The sequence below is a fragment of the Schistocerca cancellata genome, chromosome 3 (genome assembly GCF_023864275.1).
Source record: "Schistocerca cancellata isolate TAMUIC-IGC-003103 chromosome 3, iqSchCanc2.1, whole genome shotgun sequence".
In the NCBI taxonomy this organism is placed as follows: Eukaryota; Metazoa; Arthropoda; class Insecta; order Orthoptera; family Acrididae; genus Schistocerca; species Schistocerca cancellata.
The window spans coordinates 633,762,716-633,781,085 of NC_064628.1; the positions used below are offsets into that span (position 1 = coordinate 633,762,716).

General features: G+C 41.3%; 1 protein-coding gene across 1 annotated transcript in view; it reads right to left on the reverse strand.

Annotated features, from left to right (window-relative positions):
- Positions 1 to 8,434: 8,434 nt before the first annotated feature.
- LOC126175568 (leucine-rich repeat-containing protein 15-like) overlaps positions 8,435 to 18,370 on the reverse strand; it is a 56,270-nt gene continuing 46,334 nt past the window's right edge. The window contains exon 4 of the mRNA XM_049922426.1: positions 8,435 to 8,870. Coding sequence (XP_049778383.1) covers positions 8,634 to 8,870 — 237 coding nt within the window. The 3' untranslated portion in view covers positions 8,435 to 8,633. The remainder of the gene's footprint in view (positions 8,871 to 18,370) is intronic.

The following is an 18,370-nucleotide window of genomic DNA, read 5'->3' on the forward strand; positions in this document are numbered from 1 at the left end:
AGACACTTACACATAAGCTTTCAGCCACAGCCTTCACCAGAAATGGAATGGTTAACATTTCTGCCTAACCAAGCAAGAAGACCTGGGTTCAAGTCCCGGCCACAGCACAAATTTTAATTCATTTCGTCTGCTTCGATCATTATTGTAGATAATAAAAAGAGACTTAAATGTCTCAGGAAAACATTTAATTATAAGATGTATAAAGCAAAGCTGTTGTAAAAATTGTCCATATAAACATGATGGCCAACATGCATCTTCTCTTCCAACAAACAAATAGTATCTTTTCAACCCATATCATTAAGCATCACCGTGTACACAGTGCATTTATTTACAAAACCATCTGGATTATTTAGCATGTACAATTTGATGGCATATTTATTCATTTTGTTGTTTATATATTGTCTAAATGACAATCATCCCGTCCAAAGAATCATAGATTCATTTAAAGATAGATCCCTACCTGGATAATACAACCGATACATTCTGTTGTTAAAATAATTAATATAGGGTGAACCTTATGTAGCCAATCATCTGGTTTCGGGTCTCCTGACTCTGGATGTTTCGCAGAATGCAGTGAGCGTAAGGTGAGCAAATATCTGTCTCTGCCCATACTCATCGCTATTCCCCTATTTTCGAACAGCGGGTCTTTCTTCCAGTAGTCTTGTAATCGGGCATATTTGACATTACCCATATGTAATGAAATACCCAGGAAGACTAGTATTTCTCCTATACTTACAGGTTTCCAATTACTAATCATAGAGCCCTCTTTCATATCTTCGCTTGCAAATACACTGCATGCGTTACTATTCATTTCATCAACTGCGAGCTGCAGTGTCATTTGTAACCAGTAGCCTAAAGAAATCCATTGGCATATTGCCAGCAGGATTTATCTGTAAACATTCTGCTTTTGTAAACAGATGATACTGCATCCCATGTGGTTCTTCATGTGAAGTCACACCTGGTCTGCTTACTTCTGCGAGCACAGGTTCTTTATCATCGGCGATATCCTCATCATCGTCATCCGTATCGTCTGATCCGAACTGTCGCGAAACATATTAAACTGTTCTACTATGGTATATTTCTGCAGCCTCCAAATTCCAGCCATCCTCCTCTGGTTTGTCCCCTCTAAACTTAGTGTCACTATCTTCTAACACACTCAGTAACTCTTGATCAGTATATAGCTCACTCTTCCTACTCTTTTTCGGGTTAGAAGGTCCCGGTATCGGTTGATTCGCTGACATTCCAAACAATGCGCAACACAGACTAAAGATGAAAACACACAACTGCAGACAGGAAAATGTTACGTGATATCTCGTTGGTTGCTTGTGCTAACACGAGTGCACAGTCGAAGAAACTAAACTGAGTATTCAGCTAGCGAACAAGCCACTTACAAGCATTACCCACACTGGCTTGTTGATCATAGAAATGCTTATAAGCATTGGCTGCACTGGCGTGTCAATCACAGAAACACTTACAAGCATCGGCTGCAGTGAACGTGTTAAGCTGACACCAAGTGATATTCTTTCATCAATGCTCTTCATTTGACTGTTTGCTACAAGTTATTTGTTTCTCATCTTGGTAAATCCCAAGCTACACTACATCTGTTTGCAAGATAATTCGGTTTTATTTGTCTTCTGATTGCATATCCATTTCCTCTAGCTCTTTTGACATTCATGTACTAGAATATGTTTTGAATAAAAAAACAACGAAGATGTGTTTCTCCATTTGGAATCATTCATTCTGTCTATATGGTCATGAAACTGAACTGTTTGCTCACTGTGTCCACATTTTTTACTATTTTATGTTCAATTTTTTTGTTTCAGTTTTGTGTTGTAAATGTTTTATGTGGTTTGGAGAGCTATTTCTATTTTTCTGGCTCTTGCTTTCAAGGCTTCATCTAATCCACTGGTTGTAATCAATTTGCCCAGAAATTTAAAACTATCGGCTGCTTAACTGATATTTGATGTCATTATTTTCATTTTTCAAAAGATATTTTCAAAACAATTTTTTGTTTTTGCAGCACAATCACTTAGTCTGTTGATGTTTCGGAAACTTCTGTCATTAGCAAAAGCTAAATAGTTTATTTCCAGCCTGAAGGCTTCAACAGGTTTGAGAAGTTTTAATTATTTGCATCATTCTTGCAATTTTTTTTTTTTCAATATGCATTTAAACAAGAACAATGTGAGTCCATCTACCTGTTAAACACCTGTATTTGAGTGCAACAACATGGGAAGGACAGATTGCTACTCACCAAATTGTGGAGGCACTGAGTTGCATGCAGACAAAGAAAAGAGAATGCTAGAAATATTTCGAAAAGAGAATGCTAGGAATATTTCATCATTTGGCCAAAGTTCTTCTTCAGAAACAGAAATGTGGTGAACACATGTGAGTTTTCTACTTCTGAAGGATTTTCTCCAAAATACGAAATATTTCTGTCATTCTTCATTGTGCCTGTCTGTCTGACTCAATGTCTCTTTCCTATGGTGAATAGCAATCTATCCTTTCCATATTGTTTCTGTTCTATCTTAAGACTTCCCATTGTTTGTTTTTGATTTCAAAGGGTTTCTTTGGAATTGTATTTTGTTGGCTATAACACCTACTAATTTTTCTGTCAACACTCATTTTTGCTTGTATGTTATGTAGCATTGAACTGTTGATGAAGTCATATGCCTTTTTGAAATCTACAAAACTTTTTCTCCTTACAGCAAAAAATATCTTATTAATGCTTCTCAGATTCAGTATCTGCTCTACTGTCAAACAACCTGTTCAGAATCCTCCTTGATATTCTCCCAGTTTGTGCTCAACTTCTTCATGTTTAATATGGATAGCAACAGTATCTTTCACACAACTAGGAGTGAGGGGATGGCTTGATAATTACTCACCTGTAAAGAATTTCCTTTTTTATGCAGAGGTTAAATCAAAGGTAATTTACAGGCATCCTATAGTTCTTTCATCTATTCATCTATTGTCTACTTCATTTCAAGTGAAGCATCTGCTGCTTCTTCTGGTGAGAGTTTCTGTAATGGTGCCATTTGAGTGTCTTCTGTAGAAGTCTTGTTGTTTTTTAACTAGTGGGAATCGTGTTTGATCTCTTCATGATTTTGGGGGAGTGAGGGGGGGGGGGGGGGCACTTCAATATCTAGCTTTCTTAAATCTAATTGGATAATTGGTCTTTCACATTTCAGAGGTTCCTTCAAGTATAAAGTAGTCAGCACAAGGATTTCACAGTTTTCTTGTTTAATATTGCTAAGGTTCCCTTTCCCTTTTGAAAACAAGATGGAGTGTTTGTGTATTCTTGTAACATCTTTTCAAAATTTCTATAATACTGTCATGTCAAAACCACAATCAATTCCAAATCTGAAAGTGCAGTCATCAATGAATTACAACAATTACAACTGAAGCATGTTTATTACAGCCAGAACAGAACTGATGTCCGGGATGGGAAGTGCAATTATTTAAACAAACATCAAATATTCCAGAATATACAAACATAAGATATTTCAAAAATGTTTCAGAGATGAAAAATACTAAACACCAAAACTGCTAATGGTAGAATCTGAACTGGGACCAGCAGCACACCAGCCAGCCCTGCTAGCCATTATACAACACTGCTTGCATCATAGGTTGCATGTAGTTGATAGTTTAGTTTGTTCTTGTTCAATAGTTCCATGTTATACTTGTGCTTCTCACTGCATATTAGCTTAGCAGTGTGTGCTTACTGTGTGTGATTTATGTCCCACTGCTCTCCTTATATATGTGTGTGGTACTGTCTCTAAGCATTGAAAATCCCTCAGTGACAATTCACGCAACTTACATAGTGTGTCACCACCACCATTTGCTATTTCAGTTCAACTGTTTTACTGTCACCGAACACCATATTTCATCTCTCCCACATTTTTGATGTCTTCATTATTAACTATGTGCATCATTGCATTTCCTATTTCATCACTTGAGTGTAAGCTGTTCACCATCTTCAAATATGTTTAACATGTGTTTTGATATTATGTCCTTGTCTTTGCTTAACCACAATCTGGTCCACCAGCTCTCAAATTCTATCACTTCAAACTCGCATCCTTTCCAAAAAACACTATTTTCCAAGCTAATCAAGGCCATAAATGCTGTGACATATATACCATATTTCACATATTCGGCTAGAGGTCAAGATGTAACCCAAGCAACAATCAGCTCCTCAGAAAATTATATCAGAGTCAGCAGTAACTGGGAGTAATCACCAATATCTATCCACCACCTTATGTGCAACTCTCTGGGTCTTTCCTAGGTATTTTCTAAAAGCCACCTTTTGTTTCTGACTCATGCTTGTGACCAGACTGCAGTAGGTGGCAGGGTGGTGGTGGTGGTGGTGGCGGCGGCAGCAGGAAGGTGTATGGGACGTGTTGCGTCCAGGTCTTTTACAGATATATGAGCCACGAGGCAAGGGGTTGGGAGGAGGGGTGGAGTAGGTATGAATAAGAATATTGAATAGGTTCAGTGGGCGGCGGAATACCGTGGTGCAAGAGGAGGGAAGGATAGCGGGTAGAATATTCCTTATTTTGGGGCACGACAAGAGGTGGTCAAAAACCTGGCAGAGAATGTCATTCAGTTGCTCCGGCCCTGGGTGGTACTGAATTGTGAGGGGAATGCTGCTTTGTGGCTAGGTAGTGGACTGTGAGAGGTGGTGGTTGACTGGAGAGGTAAGACATGGGAGATCCATTCCTGTACAAGTTTGGGTGGCTGAAGAGGGACTGTTCATCACTACGGATGTGATAGCCATGGGTGGCTAGACTGTACAGAAGGGACTTCTTGCTATGGAATGGGTGGCAGCTGTCAAAGTGGAGGTATTCCTGGTGGCCTGTAGATTTGATACAGGTGGAGGTACTGACATAGCCATCTTTGAGGTGGAGGTCAATAGCAAGGAAGGAGTGAGGAATGACCAGGTGAAGCAAATGAGGAGATGGTGTTGAGGTTCTGGAGGAATGTGGATCCGGGTCACGAAGATGTCATCAGTGAATCCGAACAGGTGTGGGGTTTGGAATTCTGGTGGTTAAGAAGAATTTCTGTAGATGGCCCATTAAAGGTTGGCATAGAGTGGTGTTATGCGGGTGGCCATTTCCATACCACAGATTCTTTTGTAGGTGATGCCTTCGATGGTGAAGTAATTGTGGGTGAGGATGTAGTTGGTCATGGTTACCAGAATTGAGGTTGTACGTTTGGAATCAGTGGGGCATTGGGTAATATAGTGTAAAATAGGACATGGTACTTTGGTACTTTTACTCATCAACTCAGTGTCTTTACCTTTGTGTCACTGTGCTTGATATTTTATACCATTTATCAAAGAAACTGATCCAATTCCTTCAGTGCCAGGAATGAGTGATACCACCGTCATTTTTTATCGACCTGTGACTTTTCTGCCCACGTAAGTGGGAACATCAGTATCTTAGAAAATGCAAACCCTGGATGGAAAATTTGTCTGCACTACTGAAAGAGTATGGCTTCGTAACATATTTTAAAAGACTTCATCCAGTTATTATCTCTATCAGTATACCATGTGACACATTGAAAATTGTGATACTGCCACCAGCAGGGCAGCACTGATTTACACACTTATCAGGGAAACTTGCTACAAATCTAGCTCCTGATCACATTTTTAATTTGATGTTAATAGGACTGCCTACACTTGTGTACAGTATCCCACACTGCCCTTAAAGCAACATCATAGCACACACACTGGCTGGCTGAAATTAACACAGTAAGTTAGTAAACATCACTATTTACTTAGCACCTAACAACCAGAAGGAAACAATACTGACTAAATCACTCAGAAATTTCACAATTTCTGATAGTAATGTTGTAGTGTATTTCACTTCAGTAAACAAACATCTTGTATTTCCATTTACACACAGTTTACAAAACATCCAAAATGAAACAGGGTTTAAGATGTGAAACCGTTACATGTGTAAAAAGGAGTCAACAGTATTATATCAACAGAACAACGAAACAGGGTTTTACATTAAAATCTTTATTGCTTTTGTATTAATATTTGCAAAGAGTAAAATTATCACCTTCTCACAGCGCAGACTACACTGCATAGCCTTGTCTTTCTGAGCAAAGTTCTATCATCTTTCTTTAGTGCTGATCCATATTAAAAACATGTAAAACTGCTTCTAAATTCTTTTACTTCTAAATGAGTATAGGAACTGTAAAATTCAAACAAATTCTATGATTTACCAAATGTTCTAAAACCAACTACTTTCCTAAATAGATTACATATGGAAGAAGTAACATTTCTTTCTACAGGTACTTATGCAGAATGGGCTATTTGTTAACAAATTTCCTATAGCAAAATTTGCTAAAATGTAATACTGAGTCAAAACAGTAACAGAATATGATATAGCTGGAGTTGTTAAATAACAAAGAAAATCTCTCTCATTATGAAAAACTTTGCAATTATACTGTCGTTTGTTTTCACTCACATATAGCGCTGCTGTATAAATGTTTGACCCAAAAATATCACAATGCTCTTTTCATGTATGAAAAATTAATAGCAATAATTTACTGTAGACATTGGTTATGGAACTTGAAACACAAGCCAATTCTTTGTTTAGCTTGTTTCACAGTCATAGCAAATACCATTGCTGAAAACTGCATAAAAAGAAAACACTGAATTTTTACCAAATCTACAAAATAAATTACATTTTCATAATTAATAGTCCAGTTTCACATAGAAATGGATAACACACATATTGTACAAGAAATAATATGTAGAGAAGATCCATAGAGATCTATTTCGAAGTAGTTAACATATGTTATATTGAACACTAGAATTAATAAACTTTATGAATAAAAAACAATTTTGTAGGAAGGCCTCTCTGTCAGATGAGAAGCAACTAATATCACATCTATCACTCAAAATTGTAAAAAGGAAAGTAACCTTAAAAGTTATCAGTCACTGACACAAAAATTAAAGTCACAACAGGCAATAACTTACATTTAAGTTGAGTTAAAATGTTGCACACAGTTCCATCAGTACATTGAGATACACTGCACTTCAAGACCCTTCGGCACTATAAAAATCACATTGTAAAATATCCCACATTCAACAACAGTATACTTCAACAATCTAAATGTATAGTAAACACATTGTTTGGCAGGAAGAATCTAACAATAAGGGCACTTCAGAATTGTACAATACAAGAAATACTGTTACAGAACAACAAATTCAGCATCAGGAAAAGTATTTACATTTGTTTATGCAAAGTCATACCCAGTGACAAAAGGGAAAATATGTTAACAGTTAAATAAAACACCTGACTGCAGGCAAAACAGACAGCTTCATTCAACAGGGATACATAAGTTGTCTGTGCCTATATTTACAAGATTCTTCAATTAAAAGAACTGTGTTACTAATGGCAAGCAAAGTAAAGTCTACAGGCACACCTCATCTCTTCAGTCTTATCTGCTAACAACTGGGTACCTAAAATATTTGGTATATTACTAATCCTACAAAGATATAAACTAATTCGTCTCAGCAATCAGACGTTCCTAAACAAATAACCACTACTAAGACCAATTTTACACAATCTAATGTTTTCAGATAACTAAAAACAGACAATGCTCATGACCTGCTGGCAATTACCGATGCTCATCACCTCCTCTAACTTTTTTAAAACTGTCATTGTAAATATATCACAAAAATATGTGGTAAAAATCTTTAACAAAACATAGCAAATGTCTGTAAACATGGCCACTGATGACACAGCCCTGCACAGGGTTAGCTGTTGATTTACAAATGTTTGTCACATTCAAATATTTTTTCTGTAGATCACAGGAGTTGCAAAGAAATTACTTTTAGCAAATACTTATTGTGAATTGAAATCATTACACATCTTCATTGATGCAACCCACTATATTCCTATGATCAAGACAACTTGTTACAGTTTAGAACAAATTCAAAATGATAAAATTTCTTCATCTTGAACTGGGTACTTATTAGACCATGTTATATACAGCAATAACGTCAAAATATTGCACTCTAAATACAACAATAATCTTTATTTTAAAATTTACTGCACAAAAAGAGATAAAATTATTTTAACATTTGAATTCATCACACTGTCATTAATTGAGCAGGAACTGGAAGGATAAGTTTATTTACATCTGTAAAGATATATTAAACATTCACATATGGAAGAAACCTTCATAAAGAATCACTGACAAACACATACAGCAACAATGTGAATTTAAAAATTTCATTCATCACAATAGAGAAGAAATATGCATAGATCAGTAAAGATAAAAGCAGTTTCATCAGCACTGACACTATCACAAAATGGCCACTGAAATAAGTATCTTCTTTCACTTCACAAACATTCATTTCACAACAAGTAAGGAAGCATTAGGAGAAAAAACTTAAAACACTTAACACTCAAATTCGCAGAAAAAATGCAACTTTGTTAAAATAAATTAATACTCCATTAACTGATAACTATAAGTTTATCTCGGAAATTTTGATAATCAATATGGGATAAGAGCTGAAATGGAACACTGAAAGGGCTTCAGCAGCAAATTGTGGACATGCTTCAAACAATCTGAGGAGAGGGGCAGTTAGCAAAACAAGTAATACAGCAAAGCTGCAGTCACACAACGAGGCCTCTCCTCTCATCATCTTCATAGATCATTCCTGGAGCACCTACAGTAACAGTCGTAGCTGATCGTGGCGGGGGTCGCGGAGGAAGCCTCGGTGGTAGCTGCAGTGGAAGAGCTGGAGCAGCTGTGACAATTCCACTCATTTCATAGTTCCCCGAGTCAGAGCAGTCTGACAAAGTTGACGACTGAGGCTCTGTGTCAGACAGATGGTAGTTGGGGGGTGCCGCCTGCAAAAAGAAAGAGCACAAGGCAATGACGTTTCTTTCCATTTTTTTTATCATTACACGAACAGCAAATTCAAAATAAATCACATAAAATACTTTATGTTACAATGCAAATGTATACCCTTCCTTTGCAGTCACTGGGGGAGGGGGGGGGGGGGAGATAATGTTTCCAGGGGTAGTCTTCTACCCTCAGTGTCATCCCTAATTTCTAGAAACACGAATACATGTATAAAATAAGTTAAAGAGTATATTTCTGATCCACTCTAGTTTACTGAGAGAACTGAAAAGCCTTTGCAAACGATATACCTGTCCTCAACACAGAGTCATGCTGTAAAATACTTCAACGAAAACTATATTAGATTATTTTGGTTCTACAGGCATTGTAAATATCTTGAATGATGTCAGTTTGTCACACTGGCTGTTATTGTTAGTTTTAAGCTATGTTCTTATTTTATGTATTGATCACTACTACATAGTTACACCAGGACAGCCATTCTTAAGTGTGAAATGTAATCCTTTAAATGCACATACAAGGATGAAATGGAGGCCATACTTGAGGAGGGAGTGAAACAGGGTTGTAGCTTATCCCCTTTGCTATTCAGTCTGTACACTGAGCAAGCAGGCAAAGGAAACCAAGAAAAAATCTGGGAAATGCATTAAAATTCAAAGAGAAGAAACGAAAATTTTGATATTTGCCATTGTAATTCTGTCAGAGATGACAATGACTTTCAAAGATAAGTTCAACTGAATGGAAAATAGGTCATAAGATTATCATCAACAAGTAAAACTAGGATAATGGAATGTAGGATAATTAAATCAGGTGATGCTGAGGGAATTACACTGTGAAATAATACACTAAAGGTAGTATATGGATTTTGTTATTTGGGTAGCAAAATAAGTTACAACTGGCAAAGCAAAGACTAGCAATAACAACTCGCAGTCGAGCAGCTGACCCGAGCAGAACACTGCTCTCTGCACCTAGCTGCCTGTCTGATAGCTCCTCGGAGTGGTCACAAATAAGCTGCAACTGGCGTAGCTGCCGGTGACGCTCTACTGAGCGGCACGAACTAGCGCAAGCCGCTTAACACTTCCGGGCGCTAAGTGGCAAGAGTTTCGGCTCAACTTCCTGCAGCTTCGGTTGCAAATCTCCCCAGCGGGACTCTCCCGTTCTTTGGTAGGGTAATCTCAGTGTCAGGGGCCTGTTCACGTCGGATAACCCCGCGCACTGTAGACCGCTCTCTTCTACCCGCGCTCTCTTGCGCCGCGCCTTGCATCCTGCGCAGATAGGTCGTAGGGACCCCCCTCTTCTGTAGGGACACGATACACAGCACTTTCGCCGAAAAAGCAAATATTGTCGTTTCGTAAAAAGAGCAAAATTGTCGCACATCCTTCCCTATCAAAATAAAAACTCCCGAAACAGCAAAGATGTCCGATCTTTCCTGTGCTTCCCCACCACTTACCCGCAGCAAAGCTGCAGCCCAAGAGGTGGAAATGCCAGCTACTCCCACCATCTTTTCCGTCCCACTGTCCACCTTCCAAGAGCAGGTTGCCTTGAAGGACAAACAGATTGCGGAACAGCAGGAGCTGATCGCAGAGCTGATGGGCAGTGAACACACACAGACAGCAACACCCACACCACACACACAAGCGCCTGCTGAAAACACGAAGAACAGGCCATCTCTTTCACCTCTGGCGGCCCAGGCACCGACGGAACCGGAGCCAGAGCCGATGAAGGACACAACCAACACCGAAGAAGACGGGCCGTGGCAGCAGGTCGGCCCAAGACGCAGACAGCCGCCAAATACACAAACAAGTGAGCCCACAAACTCACGAGGCAACGGCCGAGTGCTGTTGCCAACCCCAACCACACCACAAAACAACAACAAAGGCAACACAGGGACCAACATAAACAACCCTGCGACTGCAGCATCCACAAACACACCAGCAGCTACGCAGAACCCAAATAATACCACGACTGGCTTCCCACCAGTCATCATACACAACTAAGGAGACCTCAGTCTCCTAAACAAGGAATTTAACAAAAAACACAACCCCACAACATACTACTCTAAGCTCACTGGGGAACGTGGCGAACAAGTCAGATTACTCGAATCTACTGGACTTTCTGAAAGAAAGGAAGGTAGAGCACTTCACGTACAGGACAGTCCTTGAAAAGACACAGCAGTACGTGATAAAGGGGATAGACTCAGGACCCCTGACCAACACAGTACACGAAGAACTATCTGCTCTCGGGTGGGAGTGCATTCGGGTAAGCCGAATGTCAGAGTTCGGCACAGCGAGACCGTCTCATAACTACATGGCGGAATTGGCCGACAAGGCCAAGTCCCGCGATCTGTTGAAGTTAAAGCTATTTCTTCACATGGTCGTCAATGTAGAGATCTACAACACGCCGCGCACCCCCCAACAATGCCATAACTGCCAGCGCTTTGCGCACGCGGGTATCAGATGCGGTCTCGCATCCCGCTGCCGCATTTGCGCTGGCGGTCACACGACCCAACACTGCAAACGTCCCCATACAGCACCTCGCAAGTGCGCCAACTGTGGTGCTGCCCATCCGGCAAACTACAGAGGGTGCATTGATTACAAAGCAGCTCTGAGGCGCAAAATAGCCAAACACGCTAAACCTACCGCCATCACAGTTCCGAAACCGCCCCCGCGCCCAGTAAGAAGTGTAGTATGCTTCGCTGGAGTGGTCGCTGGCAGCCCAAGGAGCGCGGGACGGTCAGAGGAGCCCCAGAGCTCAGGACACGCTCAACAAACACCCCCAGCAACAGACACACTACAGACAAACACAACACCTGACACCACACCCACAGCGGGCACACCACACGACACCAGCAACAACACCACCCTACCCCCTGAGATCACGGACTGCAGCCCACCACAGTCTACAGAAAATGCACCAACACAGGGACGACCATAGTGCCAGAGAAGGAGAAGGAGAAACAGCTGCAGCACGAGGAACACGACCACACCACAACAAGTACACAGACAACAGGACACCAACACTTACGAACACAACCCGGACACCAACTCAACAACCCACATAACACACCCACTCACCACAGAGAATACACAGGTGCCCACAACTGCCACACGAACTGCCGACACTCAGGCCAGCCCTCACCAGACGCCAACACAGGAACAAGCGGCCGCTAACACGACCAATAACTCGCAGGCCGACATGACCAACATTACGACAACATTCCAGAGAATAATGGAAACATTATTTCCCGGACACATGACCACTGAAATAGTCACAAAGATTGCTAGCTTCCAAGCCACTATCACACCACTTTTTACACTACTACATGGATAATACACCACACCAGCCCCGAAACGCAGACTTAAACACAAACTCACAGATCCTGTTTTGGAATGCCAATGGGATCGCAAGCAAAAAAGCCGAAATGGCCGCGTTCATGGAGCGAAAGGGTATCTGAATTGCTCTTGTGAACGAAACACTGCTTAAGCCTCGCAAACAACTAAACATCCCAGGGTATTGTGTCTATCGCACCAACCGAGCAGATGGCAGGAGGGGAGGCGGCACGGCAATCATCATACACAGAGACATAGCCCTTATAAAGGGCATCACATGCACACTCAACCTTACGGTTGAAAACGGTCTGGACTCAGACCACATGCCTGTAATACTGCACATGGAAGAGACACTGCAGGACATCGAACCATGCAGGATGCTTAACTACAAGCGCGCGAATTGGACACTGTTCAAGGAAACGCTTGATAGTCGCATTCCTGACACCCACGAAATTAACAACACACAGCAAATCGATGAGGCTGTGGAGGCTCTCACAACTGCCGTCCAAGATGCAATGACTGACGCCATTCCATTTACAACACCAAGACAACACTCGACGGCCCTGCTCCAGGAAATCCTGGGCCTTATCTCAATGAGGAACCGCCTCAGGAGATACTGGCAGCGTACCAGGCGCCCGTTCTATAAACTGCACGTCAACAGACTCCAGGGCATAATACGGGATAAAATACAAACATTCAGAAACGAGCAATGGGGACAGAAACTCGCTGGGCTGGATACCACACGTCCTGGCGTGTGGCAGCTGGCCAGACACTTCACCAGGGAGAAACATTACATTCCCACATTACAAGGACCAGACGGCCCAGCGTACTCCGTGACGGAGAAGGCAGAGCTTATGGCCACAACACTTGCAGCGTCTTTCATGCCGAATCTGGTTCCTTCAGACCCAGCATTCACACTTGAAATGGACCAGGAGGTTACACGACTTGTAGCCCAGCCCTCGCGCAACGAAATAAGACGTACTAGCACAAATGAAATGACATGGGCTATCAAGCACACCAACGCTAGAAAAGCCCCTGGGCCTGATGGCATTCAAAACCGTGTCCTCCAGGAGTTCACGGATAAAGCCGTAGAATACCTCACACACTTAGCGAATGCCATCCTGAAACACCAACACTTCCCTGAGTTTTGGAAGGCGGCCAAGGTCCTGATGTTCAGTAAGCCAGGGAAAGACCACTCCCTCCCACAAAATTACCGACCCATCAGTCTGCTGTGTTCGCTCAGCAAGATTGTTGAGAAGGTAATACTAAAACGGATCACTAGGCATTGCATCGCCAATGACACCCTAAGACCGGAGCAATTCGGCTTTAGGAATCACCACTCGACAACACAACAACTCCTCCGCGTAGTCGAATATATAACACATAGCTACAACATGAACAAAGCCACAGGGGCCTTGTTCCTGGACATCGAAAAGGCTTTCGATCGTCTCTGGCACAACGGACTCATATGCAAACTAAGCGAAGCTGGTTTCCCGGACGGACTTGTATGTCTCATACACTCACATCTCACGAACAGATGTTTCAACACTAACGTGCAGGACAAACAATCAACACAACACAGTATCCAAGCTGGAGTACCCCAAGGAAGCATCCTAGGGCCCACCTTGTTTAACCTGTACATTAATGACTTCCCAGCAACACAAAACACGACGTTAGCCATCTACGCGGATGACACCGCCATCCTTGCGCAAGATTGGAAACTGTCGAACATCAATTCACGAATACAGACAGCACTCAGAACAGCTGAGCCTTGGTTGGAACAATGGCATATTAAAGTAAACGTCGACAAGTGCGAAGCAGTTCTGTTCACACGCAGACCGAAACTACTGCGCAAACATCAACACTGTAGACCAATAACACTACACACACGCCCAATACGTTTCCGAGAGAAAGTCAGGTACCATAGTGTCTGGGGGACCGGAAACTTACATGGGGAGACCACATCGAATACGTTGCCAACCGAGCGCACGCGAGGCTCAAACAGCTCTACCCAATGCTCAACAGGGAAAGCACACTGAATAGGAGGGTGTCGAGGTCCATATACATGACACTGATTAGACCTCTGATGACGTACGCAGCTCCCATCTGGGGATATGCAGCTCCTACACGACTGCACCGCCTGCAGATCATACAGAACAAGGTGCTACGAATCATTAGCAACGCTCCACGCTACACACGCACCGTTGATCTTCACCATGAATACCGCCTTGATACCCTCAAGGAAGTATTCAAAAAACACGCCACACGACTATACAGGAACTTGAGACACTCAAACAATCCTTTCATCCTCACTCTGGGAAACTACGATCACAACCAGAGGTGGAAGCACAAGCGGCCAAAGACACTGCTAGCTAGGGCATAGCCACCTATGGTAAACTAACATACACAAACAGCGACAAACGTCGGTAAGCCCCTGCATATCAGCAACACTGACTGGCAACTACCAGCTGCTATTAGAGCCAACCAACAGGCCACAGTAGGGACACCGACGAGCTCGCCCACAGACGCACAAACAATCTGCCAACATTCCCTCACACTCTGCTTCCGGTATATGACCTATTGGACACAAGATCGATAACAAACCTAACTGTTGCAGGTTGCTGACGCTGAATGAGGACTCTGTACCAGCACCCAGCACCAGCCGCCGAGCAGCACAAACGCACAACGTCAAGGTATCAACATGCATGATACCTACTACTAACAAAGCCTATGCTTGCACGACCTATCGCAGGCAGCAAGACAACCGCTACTGCTCTTACCACCCGATCTAACTATCACAGAGGTTTTTTTCCCTTGGCTCTTGCCTTGGCACTTTTTTCCTCTGCCCTTCAAACCACTACCCTTCGTCCGATTTCGACCAATCTATCTCCAGATGAGCACATATTAATGGTTAACCCTAACCAGACGTACGCAAACATCGCAGTACCCACATCCTGCGACACCTCACTTTAGTGAATACTAACCCTTATGCAGAGATGGCAGTAGACTTTTTGTGTTGGCCATCATGCCGGTGTTGGCGTGGAGCGGCTCCACCTCTTATAAAAAAAAAGCAATAGCAAGGAAAGTTTTTCAGGGGAGGGGAAAAAAAAGGGTTCTGTACAAACTTGATCATGAATATAGATAGTTCATCTATCACAGGAATCAAGAATCTCAGCAATTTTTGCCTGTTATTGAATCAATATAGGAAAGACATCGGTCTCAGGAATTCCAAGACTTTTGAGAATTTTTTAGCTTTAAGTTTATATTTTTGTGTAATTTTACATTTCCTACTATAATTTTTTTATTAATTACATTAATTGTGGAGTTAAATTAATGTACTCTGCTAATTAGCAATTTCAGATGGGTTTACTTTGTGTTCCCTCATCCCTGTTTTGATTACTGGTAAAAGAGTTGATGGAAGTCTCCATAGAAGAAAATCGTACAGCCAGCCATTGGGCTATTGTTGTTAACACAATAGTCGAACTGTTCTGTGGAAATTTTATAGGATATCAGAACCTTGCCCCAAACAACAAAAGTGCAATCCCGCATCAGTCACCAGTACTACTTTATTCTGAAATATTACAGATGCTCTACATGTCGTAGGCATAGTGTGTCAGGGAAAGTTTGTATGCAGAATGAGCAATTTGTACAGGACATGCAATGCTAGTGCTGGCATGGCACTTTAGTCGGGTGTCCTTATGCCTATTACCATTAGATGGCAAGGCACGGTTTTCACAGTGGCAGAGGCATTCAGTTCATTGTAGCTCAGCCAATTAGTATGAAATATTCATGAATCATATACATAAACCTTCCTCGTGAATCACTCTACCTATTACTGAAAACCAGATCAAAATCCCTAAAGAAGTTCCTGAGATTTTTGTTGGATCATGAATGCAACATAAGTTTGTTATGGCACAAAATATTTTTTATGTGATGTACTTACAAATTAACATGTTTTGGATTCTTTCCTTTACTTGTACTCTGAAGCCAATGATGTTGCCACAGTGTAACATCGGTTTCCATCAGATCACCAAAGTTAAGTGCTATTGGGCTTGACTAGCACTCGGCTAGGTCACTGTCAAGGTCTGCCACGTACTTTTGGCAAGCAGAGTGCACTCAGTCCTTGTGAGACCAATTGAGGGGCTATTTGATTGAGAAGTAGTGGCACCAGTCACAAAAACTGGCAACAGCCAGGAGAGTGGTGTGCTGACCACATGCCCCTCGGTATCCGCATCCAGTGACGTTTAAGCACTGAGGATGACATGGCAGACTGTCGGTATCGTTGGGCCTTCAAGGCCTGTTCAGACAGTGTTTGTTTGTTTGTTCGTTCTGTGAAACCTTACTTCTTGCCACATTCAGGACCTTTGGTCAGTGAGAAGTACACTGTTGGTTTCAATGAGCATGTTAGTATAAAAAATGGCTCTGTTCTGTGTGGAATATAGTGTTACCAAGGTAAAATGAAACTGATGAACAGTAAAGACAAGAAGCTTTTGAAATGTGGGGCTACAGAACAATGCCAAAGATGAGATTGGTAGATAAGATAACTTATGTAGACGAGACGAATCTTACTGAGGAGAAATGAACATGCCAGGATTAAAAAAGAGGGAGGATACACTCTTCTGCATCAAGGAATAGTTAATTTGGTAATGGAGGGAAGTTTGAGGGTGAAAACTGCAGAGGAAAGCTAATGCTTGAGCACAGGACACACATTCCCATGGATATATGATACAGTGGTTATGCAGAGATGCAAGAGACTTGCACAAGATAGGCTAGCATGAGAGTGGCACCAAATCAGTCTTTGGACAGAATACCACAATGACAACAATAATAAAACTTGATTTCAAAATGACATACCAATCAAAGCAATGTGTGGAAGAGAGAAGTTGATGTAATCAGCCACAGAGGTTAGGGTATGCAAAGGGAATTATTCTTATTGAATAAAACTTCAGTTTTCTTTGTTCCTCTGTTTCCTTTTTGCCATAGGCCTCAGAGTCAAAGTTTTAAGATTCCATTCCTAGTTGGCATTAGATTTTTTTTCCTTGGCACTAAATCTGACTTTCACCTTCACCATGTGTTATGTATGTGAAAAATGCCATGTTCCACCACAGTTAAACTGTTAATTCCTCTGTCCTCTAAAAATGATTAAATGGATCAAATCCGAAGTTGGAAAAATTTCCCAGTGAAACCTAGTCAACAGCTATTGTTCACAAACCAATCTATGGGTTGATAATGCCTTTACTTGTATATTATTTAGAATTAATTTTGAATTTTTCACCAACATAAATCACTCTACAAGTATCAAAGCCTGATATTTGCCAATAGCACTACAATATTTAGGTTAGAACAAAGTTATCATACCTCACAAACTGTCTATATCAATAAAAGTCAAAGATAGAAGCCTACCTACTTGAATTAACTCCCAAGGAGACAAGTCCTTGAAGTTCATGTATTCGCAGGTGGGATGGGGCCCATCTAGTTTAAAAAAGAACAAAGAAAAAGAAAAGAACAAAGAAAAACAATAATAAAAAAGAAACAATGTTTGATATAAAATAATACGTAAAAAATAAAATTAATGTCAAAATATATGAGATTCAAGAGCACACACACACACACACACACACACACACACACACACACACACACACACACACACACGGACATAGAGTAGAAAAAAGACAGGGCCTGGAAGTGACAATGGACTAAAAGCCACGACTCACAGTACACCCCCAGTAGCTAAAGTACACTGCAGTAGTTAATCATTAACTCTTCAGAATTTCAGTTCTGACAAGTCTCTTCTGTGCCTCAAATCCCTGCTGATACAGGCACTGCAGCAAGTTCTGTTTCCCCAAATGTATGTACCTCCCTTTATCTTGTTATTTGTTTTTTCTCTCTTACAGATAAAATGACTGATTATGGCAATCTCTCTGTGATACAGCTGGAAAAAAGATCAATTTTTCCTTTATTTTTAAGTAATTTTTTAACTCTTTGAAACTAATATTTCCTCCCAGGATTTTCACAATAGTATAGTTTTTAGAGTATGTATTGTGTGTGAGTGCAACCGTATATATTTTGTAGCCACGACAATTTCACCTTCAACTAACATTTCGTGTTTTATCTTCGCTTCCTCCTCAATCACAGAATCTTAAGACCTATCCAAAAGTTCA